The sequence below is a fragment of the Ciona robusta genome, chromosome 10, assembly GCF_009617815.1.
Source record: "Ciona robusta chromosome 10, ASM961781v2".
Lineage (NCBI taxonomy): Eukaryota > Metazoa > Chordata > Ascidiacea > Phlebobranchia > Cionidae > Ciona > Ciona robusta.
The window spans coordinates 3,757,991-3,770,134 of NC_143244.1; the positions used below are offsets into that span (position 1 = coordinate 3,757,991).

Sequence of the window (12,144 nt, forward strand, 5' to 3'; positions counted from 1 at the left end):
ATGTACATTAAACAATTAAGAACGGTCTATTGAAGTCGTGACGATACGGTTTATGATTATTTTTTTGAATATTTTTTGTTTACTACCAAATGGGACGAGAAAATAGAATGAAAATGTGTATTCTCCTATCCTATTATATATTGTGCGGTTTGTGTATTTAAGGTTATGTGCGTTTTCAGATACAGTCCAATATAGCCTACATTATGAAAGCTTGTAATTAGGTTACAACAGTTAATTTCTCTCTAGCGAGGTGTTTGTGTTAGCGAGAACCAATCAATTTCTACCAGAGTGAATTTTTTGACGTCATCAAATTTCAAATGACGTCAGCTTGTTTTACGAATAATTTTTGTTGTACGGGTTTTTGGTTTAAATATGGGTAAAAAAATTATTACAATTTTTGTTCCTGTTTAGTTTGCGGCCCCAACTAAAGAGATTATTAGATTGATGACGTCAAAGAAACCCATTACGTCACTTATAACCAGATGACGTCATATAATAAAAGTTAATTTTATACTCAAATGTCTTGGTCTGTATTCAATTCTTTAAAATCAATCGGTGTAAACGGAAAACTTGGTGTTGTTTTTGCTTTCCCCGTATAGGCCTAGTGTAAAACGGACACTAATGACGTTGTTGTTGTTGTTGTCGTCGTAGATGGTGGTACAGTAGTATTAAATTACGCCGAGTAGCGAAAGGCGTTCTGCCGATCTGACCCTATTTAACCTAGGAGTCTTGTTTTGATGTAGTACAGTGTATTACGTATACAAAACAGGAAAGAAGTCCACAAGCAAATTTACCAGTTGCACATTTTGCTGTAAATATATTGTACGTATGAATTAATGGGCGAAGTACAACACGTTGGGCAGTGTATTATAAAACAGAATAGGAAACATGGAAATTGTTATGTAGAAGGGTATTGGAAGATGGGACATCTTTTCATTCTATTTTCTTGTCCCATTTGGTAGTAAACAAAAAACATACAAAGAATTATAAATTGGTACCCTCACGATTCCAGCATAGATCGTTGTTGATTGTTTAAAACACGATCAGGGTATTTGGATACTATGTGCCAAATGTGTCCCATCTTACCTTCACAGTACTATAGTAGGATGGGGGAAGATAGGACACTTGTATCGCCTAATATAAAGAAATCGTGATCGCATTTTAAACAGTTAACAACGGTCTATGCGGTTCAAGAAGATACAGTTTTATAATTCTTTAAATGTTCTTTGTTTATTACCAAATGGGCAAGAAAATAGAATGAAATCTGTTCTATCTTCCCCACCCTACCACATACATTTACAGAGAAATCTGGACTTATAGCCAACTTGAGTTGTGTATTTAAATGGTATAGTGGGGTGGGGGAGGATGGGACACCTTTAGCACGAAATATATAATTACCCTAATCGTATTTTAAACAATTAACAATGGTCCATGAAAGTCGCGAGGAAAAGGTTTTATAATTCCTTGAACGTTTTTTGTTTACTACCAAATTGTACGAGAAAATAGAAGGAAAAGGTGTCCCATCTTCCCCCATCCTACTATATAATGTTATAAGTCATTATTCCTGGAATGATTTGATCGTAGAATGTAACTTGTATACTAGATGAGGTTTCGGGTTGTTCGTATAATAGTTTACATTAGTCGTTGCGCTTTAGCTTGTTCAACACCCTTTTGTGCAAATGTATTCTGAACGCTTTGAGTCGCCATGAGTAGAGGAAAAAGTTGACGGTGCTGTTGCAGTGCGATAATAAGATTGCCACGTTGTAAACATACGCTGGGATTACCCGGGAAGGGTCAAACCTGAACGAAAAACAACTTTAACGAAGTCACACACGTCAGTCGGTTTATTCGTGTCGGTTGGACTTCTACATCACTAGACGTATAGTAGGGTGGGGTAAGTTGGGACATGGGGCATTTTGAGATATTTGGGGTTCATTTTTTACTACTCATTTAATGACAGACAAAAACAAATGTTTTGAAAAAACGTAGTGTGCTTTCGACGTTTCTGTTTCCATCCAGCAAAACTTCTGCATAAACGAAACGTCGGAAATACAAAACTTTTTTTCATATCAGACGAGCCATGGAAAGATTCCTTACATTATGCCTGGTAGCAGAAGTAATATAATGTTTGCTGTATGTTTACATTGCAATAGGATTAATTTAGAAAATAAACTAATTTGTAAATGAGGACCACAGTTATTGTTACACACATATAGTAGTCCTCGATTCTCACCTGTGAATAGTGTTCAGGATGTGTATCGGCATCCAGCAGATGGCGAACGAGAGCACGATAAGTGCGAGCACAACAGCGGCCCTCATTTCACGAACTCTGCGAACATGCCGCTCATTGTGGCTTCGTTTCTTTGCCGCTTGAAAGTCATTTGTTCCGGTGCGTGACCGGCATGGCGTGGACTGAAGAAATGTGTAATTTAAAACCCAAGCGCCAGGCGCGTATTTGTTAACAATATAGTTTACGAGATAAAGAGTTTGAAATCATTAGGTATTATTTTTTTGCGTAGCGTTTAATGTCGAAACTGTTTTATTTAAGGAAGTTAGTAACACACGCAGAAATTCTACAGTTGCGCCAACAGAACATGTGGGTAGAACGAAAATAGAACATACGAATTATTTGTGTTTCTCCCAAAAGCTTATTTACTGGAGAAAGCTCACACCATAACATGCGTTTAAGCCTAAATGTACGTTTGGTAATTTCTCAAAGCGAGCGCAACTCACAGAATAGGTCGAAACGGTTGAGTCTGTCAATTTCGAGCAGCACGTTCCGCTCTTCGGTTCGTACCTTTAAAATTTACAACGAAAATAAATTACCATCGATTATCAAGCCAGCAGTGCAACTCAATCAGTTTATTTATCTTAGTAACAGGTGTCTTAAATAATGCATTTGCGTAAAATTTACCAAGTGTGGTACGCCTACCACCTTTTAGGTGTCGATATTAGTTTTGGTTTTCCGAATGTACATGTAAAACTTACTTGCAACTTAGGGAACGTGGTTTGTTGAGATGGTTTTCGTCCAACGCGATTTTGTTCAAACGATCTGAAAGCAGGTGCTTGTCAAGGGCAAGGTGCTGCTCTGGGAATTAAAATATGGCCTGTAGTTAGAGCTGGGTCGTGTGCATGTCGAAACAAATTTCATATTTCAACGAGCACCAAGATACAGACTGAAAGACAAGATAAAAAGTTACAGTTTGGTCTTGTTGTTAAATTACTGCGTAAATCTGCGTAAAGTTAACTGAATTATGACGCAATACACGGTACACTTGGCTGAAACAAGATTGTTAAAACCCTTTGGTTAAAACTGGCATTATATATTTTTGCACAAAAAAATCTTAAAACTTTGTGAAGTTGATTTTACCGGTGACAGTTTTGTGACACCGGACACTTTTTCATGGTGTGTATGTGCAGCTAGTTTGAGAAACTCAGTATTATACAGTATGTCATTTACCTGCTGAGTTATTGGCTGGTAATTCCTTCTCGGGTTCAGGGAGATTTTGAAAGACAGCTGAGCTTGACGGCGACTCAACTGCAAAAAGCGGAAATAACTGGATAAAACCGGTCACTGTCGATTTTAACATACCAGGTTTTTCGAAGCATTTTAATTTGTTTTATTTTTAACATTGACAAGGTACTATTTTTTGTGTGGTAAACGCTCCAAACAATGGCATATTCCCCGGCGGTCGATCGACATATTAGTTAAAACAACATATGTACGCCTAGTCCTGACAGTGATTATGTGTTAGCACTAGTGGTTACAACGACTATAGTTTTGATAATCAAACTAAACCATAGATTGGACATGCGGGTCAGATCGATAATAAGACCTTCAATTATATGCTTCGATGCATCTACACACGATACGGGTCCTAGGGGACATATGATGTACAGCAAGAAACAAATTTAATTTAACACTCAGTTCATTTAGCTTTGGCATTACCGCAAGGCTGCTATCAAAGTAGTTTCGTCATGTTTGGCGTCTTCTATTTTTACATAACGGCTGATTGATTTGATAAAAGCTTGCCGCCTTGCGTAACATTTACTTGAAATATATGTTACTTCAAAAGTTTGTTACTTTAAATGTATGTTACTTCAAATGTAAAAGGCTTGGTTATCATATAGGGACTTTACCACTCATATGTGAGGTTCTAACTAAAGCATTCGAATTAATTTTTGTTTTTTCCCGCCTTTTTCAGTTTCCACCGTTTAAATTACATTCCAGGTTTTTAGATTCACTAATTAAAAATTCACCTTGCAGCTGGATTTCTTTTGCGTTTCGTTTAAGTTGATCTCTTGCGTCCGTTGAAGATTTACTTTCTTTGCCTGGTTTTTGCATTATACTTGGGGTAGGAATATCGCCCTGTTTCTAAAAAAATGGATTTTTTGCATGATATTGTAAAAAAACCTAATAATTTCACGCATCCACAGTAAAACCATTTTAGTTGGTCAAAAGTCCACAGTAAAACCGCTGTTAGTTGGTCAAAAATTATCGGGAAATATGGGATTTAGGTGTTAACATTATCCCTTCTTACCCCACAGTACTATGTAACAGAATTTATTTTCGACAACATTTGCTTTAGAAGTCGAACTTAGAGTACAATGAAACACCTGCTGTTATTGATTCTGCATTGGAAAGATGTCACTGGACATAAAAAAGTAAAATAATTGGCCATAATTGGTTTTCTTGCTACTTGTTATTATGTATTGACCATTGCGGACTTGGTACCTGTGTTTCTTGATATTGTGACCCGTTTCCAGTCTTGGAATTTGCATGAGGTTTTCTGAGGAAAATTTAACTTTTAAATTTGACGGATTTCTGAAATTCAATGCATCTTAATTGGCATATTTTATTTTTGTGTGTGGGGCAATTGGCAAAAATGATTTAAAGCGTGAGAGCTTCAAACGGTTCAGCGACGTTTGTAATTAATATTTTCAATTAAACGCTTTAAATAAAAATCGACATTTAGAAATGCTGCAAGATTGAAATGGATTTTTCAATGGATTTATAATAAAAAATGTCTCATCTTTCCCCACCCTATACCGTTATTGTTGTAAACATTGACAGAGAAAATATATTTGCCAACGGTTAATGTTGTTGTCATTGACTGCATTAATATTTTATTTATACACCTACGTCTGTCGGCAAACATTCCGATCGTATTTTGGGAATGTATAGTAGGGTGGGGAAGATGGGACACCTTTTCTTTTTATTTTCTCCTCTCATTTGGTAGTAAACAAAGAACATCAGAATTATTAAACTGCATTCTCACGACTCCCGTGGACCGTTGTTAAAGGTTTAAAACAAGATGGGATATTTAAATATTATGTGCTAAAGGTGTCGCATCTTACCACGCAGTAACATAGTATAGGGTGGGGGGAAACGGAAAACCTTTTTATTCTATTTTCTCGATCCAATTGATAGTAAGCAAAGAACATTCAAAGAATTATTAAACCGTATCTTTACGACTCCCATAGCATTGTTTAAAACACGGCCAGGATATTTGGACATTATGTGCTAAAGGTGTCCCGTCTTCCCCCGCCCTACTATATATGACACATCTGCGGCAATATAGAGACAAAATTCTCCGTTGGTATTTGTTTAAAACACGATTAGGATAGTACGATATTAAGTGCTATAAGGTGTAGCACCTTACCACACAGTACTTTATATTCAAATTGTCGCCTTACGTCATTTGATGGCGCCGAAAGACGGGGGTGGTGCTGAAACTTCTGTTGCTGAAGGTTGGGGAGGCGCTTGCGCCCGCCTGGACCAAAGTTGACGGCGATTTCTCCTGCACTCGCAGTACCGACACGAAAATAATGAAGTAGAGAATGGCGGAGGTAATGAGGGGCGGTAGCACGCACGCTGCGAAGTTGAAAAACATGTAGTCGAAATCCATCACCTAAACATGTTCAGTTATATATATGAACGGCTTGTTTTTATAAATAATTCATAATAGATTTATGCGGGTGTCTGGTATATCAGAAAATGCCAACCGCGTCATGTACGCCAGTTCCTCATATACCTGCATAAATTCGCATTGATCCAAAGACGGTTTTGGCGAGGGGATTACTGTGGGCGTTGAGTTTGTGGCTCGAGATTGGAGTATGATTGAGAATCTCTGGATAATTAAGGTTTCGTTGAAACGCCCCCCTGTAAAAGCAGACTTTAAATTGATACTAATCCCAATACTGGCAGCCGATCGGATCAGCGAATACAAAATAAAAGTGTTATTGAGTTTAAAGGCATTGCTGTTATTGCTTTCGTTGCCATTGTAATTTACTATTCTACTTTGTTTCCTTTTTGTCTGGTTAGGGGAAATGATCATTTTGACTGTTTGTATTTATGAATCTGATTCCTTTAAATGCAGCTAGCACGACGATGGGACATTTAACTAATCACGTCTTGTAGGTACCGGGAATCATGAATTTATTATAAATAGGTTATAAGCAACATACACTTGGAAATTATTAGTTGCTTATAAATGAGAGATTATAATTACAACGACGTTCAAGAAACCTTGTGGTTAACCTATCAGAAATAAAATGACAGCTCGACAGTATGATTACCTAAAACACGGTCGTGCTGCCAGGTGCCCCGTGTACATGCTTAAAATGTACACAGAGTAAACACAGTGCCATCACCTGTCAAAACTATTTCAATTTCTACTGGTGACAATAAGGTATTAAAAAGTGCTATCAATGCGTCCCGACTTAAATGGTGAATAGAATGTAACTGGCTTTCTCCTCGCGTGGCCGGGAAACGACAGTCGTTATAACACGGGTGTTCTGCTTAACAGTTTCAAAACTGGTATAGGTTGCTTACCGGGTGGATTGGATATCTTATTCCAGCCAAACAAAGGCAGCATTCCAATAACTACAGACACAATCCATGTCAATACGACGACAGTGAGCGATTTGTCTACTGTAAGCTTATTGTAGTGGATGCGTGGATGGCGTATCGATAAGTATCTGAAATGGAATACATTGAAATAGGTTGAACCTAAAGTGATTAAACTTAACGCAAACTGAATTGGAATTAAAGAACGCAGTGGAATGTTGCATCAACCTATTTGTTTGTGGAAGGGAATTATTAAAACATTGTAGTAGGCTACGTGATATGTAATTCACAAAGTTAGATGAAAAGAGCAAATGAAGCTTTTACAAATTGAATTGATTGTTGCTTACGTGACTTTGCAGTGGGTCAATTTGAAACTACCGACCGAAAGTAATATGGGATAACTAGCCGCGGTTGTTTATTCAAAAAGGCTGTAAATCATGGTCGGCCATCAACACAAAACAAACTCAAAGGACCTGCCTACTTACCGCTCAACCGAGATAGCCATGAGATTAAAGATTGAGATTTGGGTTGGTATCATTATAAAAGACAGCATTGAAACGCATAGAAAGGGAGACGACCTCGGTAAACCCAGTTTTGTCAAAATTGCGAACGGTATTGCAATAGCACCCACACATATGTCAGCAACGGCTAAAGAAGTTACGAACATGTACATAACCTGTGTGTAAAGTTATTGTGATTGATAAGCATGTAAGTTTTGTTTTACCAACTCGGTAACGCATGTGCAAAGTAAAACTTCTTATAGACAAAGCGCTAATAAAACATACAGATGAACTGAAACTCCTAAAATTTTGATAAAGGTTTTTAATCGGCACCCACCTTTTTTCGAAGTGTTCTTGAATGAAGCACTACATAGCAGACAAGGGCATTGCCGAAAATCGATAAGACGCCAAGTAAAACTTCCAAGATAATATAAACTATGGTATCTACCTCCATTCCCGTAACCGCTGCTGAATTATTTACCATTTACATAAATAAAATTTGACTGTTCACGTAGAATCTGCGTTTGTCAGATTTGCGATTGTGTACGTGATCACAACGGGCGAAATGTCGTTGACATGCCGATCGAAGAATCTTGATATACCCTCCGTGCCTTTTTTGATAAGCCAGAGCGTTCTTCTGCGATTCACGCCTTCTGTTTCTGTGGATTCGAATGGCTGGATTTAACTAAAGAGAAAAGAAGGTTGACTGTTGCAAGTAACTAGAATGTTTTTAATGCAGACTCACAAAGTCACAAACAACAAGTAGGTTTTAAGATAATTTCGAATTAACAAACGGTCTCTGTAATGTAATTACGTAATGTCCAAAAAAATAGATTAAAAAGGTTGTGTAGCTTATGTATCAGAAGGGTTAGGTTTTTCGTTAATTCGATGTAATGTGCTATAAAACGCTAAGAATATCTATGTCTAATAAATGGGCCTAAAATGCTGCCAAAAAAAATCCGAAAAAGACGGGTAGTAATGATAAAAGTACAATTTTCCCTTTCCCTTTAGTATGTATTGTTAAAAGTTTATATTCATCATACGATGTTTAACTATAAATAGTATTTTAATTGTGACCAAACAAAAATGCTACGAGGTCCGACCAAAAGTTGGCTTGTGACCCCCCCTGGTCATTTGGCATCTATTGGACTTTGCCGCGTAGCGCTTCTGGTCGAAATATCGGCAACCGCGCGCAACCCTTATAGTTTTAGTTTTATTGAGGACCGTATTTACCCGCAGCGTGTGTATAACGACTGTCGTTTTTTTTTTTATTTCCCTTTCTTTGTTGTATTAATTAACCTATGCTATTTACCAGAGGCCGTATATAAACAGATTCTGCCATTTACATCTGTCTCCTTTTATGATATTTATATTTTACCATACGCTAGGTGGCGACAAAAAGGATGCGTTTCTATGGCAATTGTACGCGCTTAAGAACTTGTGAAGCATTTAGAATATTGTGTAAATTCATTGTTTGTATTTTGTAGTTAAGGTATAAAAAGCAATGTTAAAAGTTTAACTTTCTACATTAAGCTCTGCAATGCAAACTTGATGTTCATATTTTATACCACCATAGATATAGTTTTACATTGATTCTTTATCAAGCGTAATACGATTCAAGTTTAAAAAACAAAAGTATCTTGTCTACATCAAGTAACAAGTGTGTAGGGTCGATTGGCCTATTTAATTGTTTATGATGACACTTAAAACCATTAAGTACAAGTTTTAATTGAGTTGTTACCTTGTTACAATTACCTTTCCATACCTTATATTCAAGTTAATTTATTTGGATAGCGGAACAAGAATTTTTTTCACTAAAACATGTTTGTAAATACTATTTCTAATGTGATTTCAGACCTTTGATTTTAAACTTCCAGTTTAATTTATTTATAGTGGTGTAATGAAGCATAAACCTAAAGGGAAGAAGAGTCGATCCCCGTCTCCCAGAGTCAAGGATGTGGAAGTGGAAAAAGCGGTCGACCTTTCCCAAGGTCAAGGGATGGGAATCGATGCACAGAAGCTCACCCTAAGCGAATCCAACATCCTCAACCCAAATCAAGTCCTTGGACCAGATGCAGATCTTACTCTCTTTATTCCGGATGATGCATCCTCCATAATGGAGGAAGAGGAGGACCCTGGTCGGAAGATTTCAGTCCTTACCCAAAAGTTGATTTCTCGTGGCTTGAGCAACATTGGGACTTCTGCATGTGGAACTATGCATGTGTTTCTTAAACTTAACCTGCAGGGAATTGGCCTGGAGGATATATCTGCTTTGGAATCACTGCAACACATCCAGGAGCTTGATCTCTCACATAACAATCTCACTGACCTTTCTGCGTTACGAAATATGCGATATCTTGTTAAGCTGAATGTCTCCCATAATGAACTCACAGAGGTCCTTGATTTTGAACCTCCATTTGGGCTCAGAGAGGCAGATTTTTCACACAACAACATCACCAAGGTGCCAGACTTATCAACTCATGATCATCTTTCAATCCTCAATTTAGAGCACAACCGCATTGAAGAAGTAGAGGGACTTTCTAACTGCAGCTATCTGCAGAAACTTGTTCTTTCAAGGAATCTTATACAAAATATTTCAGGCTTTGAAAATCTGAACCTTCGGGTGTTGGAACTTGCTCACAACAAGCTTACGCAAATTGAGAACCTGGAAACAGTTCAACAGCTTCAGGAACTGGATTTATCCGGTAACAACCTGTTCAGCTTGTGTGGTTTGGAAGGCATGAATGATTTGTGCCTATTGAATTGTGAAGGCAACCAGCTTTCTGATTTAGCTGAGATACAATACATTGAATCCATCCAAAGCATCAGGACCTTAAACTTTGTAAACAACCCTATGGTAGAAGCTGAGGAATACAGGAAATCAGTTATATTTGCTATGCAACAGATTACTGAACTTGATGGAGTGCCGGTTAGTGTAGAGGAAAAAGTGATGGCTGTCAATTTGTTCGACCCCCCACCAGAAGTACAAGCTGCTTTGGATCATATAACCCATACAGTATATCGGTTCCTTCAGCCAAGCAAGATCTATGAAAGCACGCTTCCAAGCATTGAGATGCCATACCCCATGCTGGTGTTAACAGGACCACAGGCCTCTGGGAAAAGAGAGCTTGCTCACCGACTTGCGCAGGAGTTTCCAGATTATTTTGGGTTCGGTGTCTCTCATACTACAAGGGTGATGCATCCTGGTGAGACAAATGGGAAAGAATATCATTTTGTTACTCCCAATCACTTCCAAGCTCTTCTAAGCCAAGGTTATTTTGTGCAAACCTACAGACACTCTGGTTGCCTGTATGGTCTCAGTCTTGATGCCATTGAAAGTGTAGCTAAGGAAGGATTGGCATGTGTTGTGCATATGGAAATAAATGGTGTTCGAACGCTCAAAAATACCTATTTTGAGCCCCGTTATGTACTCATACTTCCAGTTTCAAAAAATGAACACAAAGCAAGAATGATTGAAAGGGGTCTTTACACCAAAGATCAAGTAAAACACATAAGTGAGAAACAGACCGCCATGTATGCAGAAATTAACCAGGGAAATCCAGGATTCTTTGATATGGTAATCAACAGTGATAAGCTGGGTGAAGCATATGACAGGCTTCGGCAGTTGGTGATGGACTATCTTGGCACAACAGATCTATCAGGGGCAGATGCTGAAGTAGCAGTTCCGAGGTTGTCCACCACTGAACACAAGGAAGAGTCGGGAACGCATCAGACCACTTTATCAGGGCACATGAGAAGGACATGGTCACGCCCTTCTTTTCATGGAGACTCCACAAACAGCAATGACCCAAATTCTGCCAAGAACCAGATTAAACTGGACTCAAGAAAAACACCAGTTGAAGAAGCTTCTTACAGGCGACGGCAAAATGCAGCAAAAGAGGCCGTGGAAGGATTTTCTCCAAGTGTGTATGATGAGTTATTCAGGCGACCAATGGTGCCAATGACAGCACCAGGAATGCTTGAAGGAAGCCCAATGGCTCAAGCTGCGTCTCTGTACCAAGACCCTGCATTTGCTGCCTCCATGTACCCTAACATGAGCCAAGTTACTATCGAAAATGGGCAAAATGACATTTCCGACAAAACAAAAAGCGACCGAATTTCTCCAGACAGCTCAAACAGCTCGAACGAAGATAGCACAGGATTATCTGGCCTATCGTCTGCCCGCGGATTTTCTGATGAAGAATCTTGTAAAGACCAAACTCGAAGATCGAAACCAAACGCTCCTGTTGAGTTTTCAGATCAACCTCTTGATCTTGGAGCACTCAATGATGCTTTGGAGTCCCTGAAAGGATCACTGAAAGATTCATCCCGAACTGCAACTCCTCTTGCCCCAAGAATAGTGGATGGTTTGGAAGACTGGATGGAGTCATTTGACCAACCTGATAAACCTGGTGCCAACATTAAACCAGTCCTTCCACCTATTCCTACTGGTGGAAGGTAAATCTTTTATTCATTTTAAGATAAACATTTCTTGTGCGTTTCTTAATACCGTATCCAATTGAGAAAACAATTTTCACAAATTTGAAAACATATCATTTTATATATATATATATACTTTTTTTCTCAACTGTTTTTATTGGTTTAAGTTAATTTCCATGAATTTCATACTTTTACTGCACTAATTGCATTTTGGAAAGTTTTAAATATGTTAAACATGTTTTGTGGTGGATTTGTCACTTTTATTGCCTGTTTTTACTTCCACACTCGCACAAATGCTCTTTTTTATGTATAAAACAGTATACGTTTACACTTTTATGGCTTTTTAGGTGGTTT

General features: G+C 38.1%; 2 protein-coding genes across 2 annotated transcripts; one reads left to right on the forward strand and one right to left on the reverse strand.

Annotated features, from left to right (window-relative positions):
• Nucleotides 1-729: 729 nt before the first annotated feature.
• Nucleotides 730-8,048, reverse strand: LOC149729637 (uncharacterized). The gene is made up of 12 exons (XM_089886091.1): nucleotides 7,688-8,048; nucleotides 7,336-7,526; nucleotides 6,836-6,981; nucleotides 6,036-6,163; nucleotides 5,698-5,912; nucleotides 4,736-4,790; nucleotides 4,261-4,375; nucleotides 3,461-3,538; nucleotides 2,989-3,088; nucleotides 2,734-2,797; nucleotides 2,234-2,412; nucleotides 730-1,800 (listed from the first exon to the last, which is right to left on the reverse strand). The coding sequence occupies exons 1-12, from the start codon at nucleotides 7,832-7,834 to the stop codon at nucleotides 1,638-1,640; spliced, it is 1,581 nt and encodes a 526-aa protein (XP_089742217.1). The 5' UTR covers nucleotides 7,835-8,048; the 3' UTR covers nucleotides 730-1,637.
• Nucleotides 8,049-9,169: 1,121 nt separating this feature from the next.
• LOC149729638 (uncharacterized) lies at nucleotides 9,170-12,137 on the forward strand. Its single transcript, XM_089886077.1, has one exon. It carries the CDS (start codon nucleotides 9,251-9,253, stop codon nucleotides 11,810-11,812), a length of 2,562 nt encoding a protein of 853 aa, XP_089742203.1. The 5' UTR covers nucleotides 9,170-9,250; the 3' UTR covers nucleotides 11,813-12,137.
• Nucleotides 12,138-12,144: the final 7 nt, after the last annotated feature.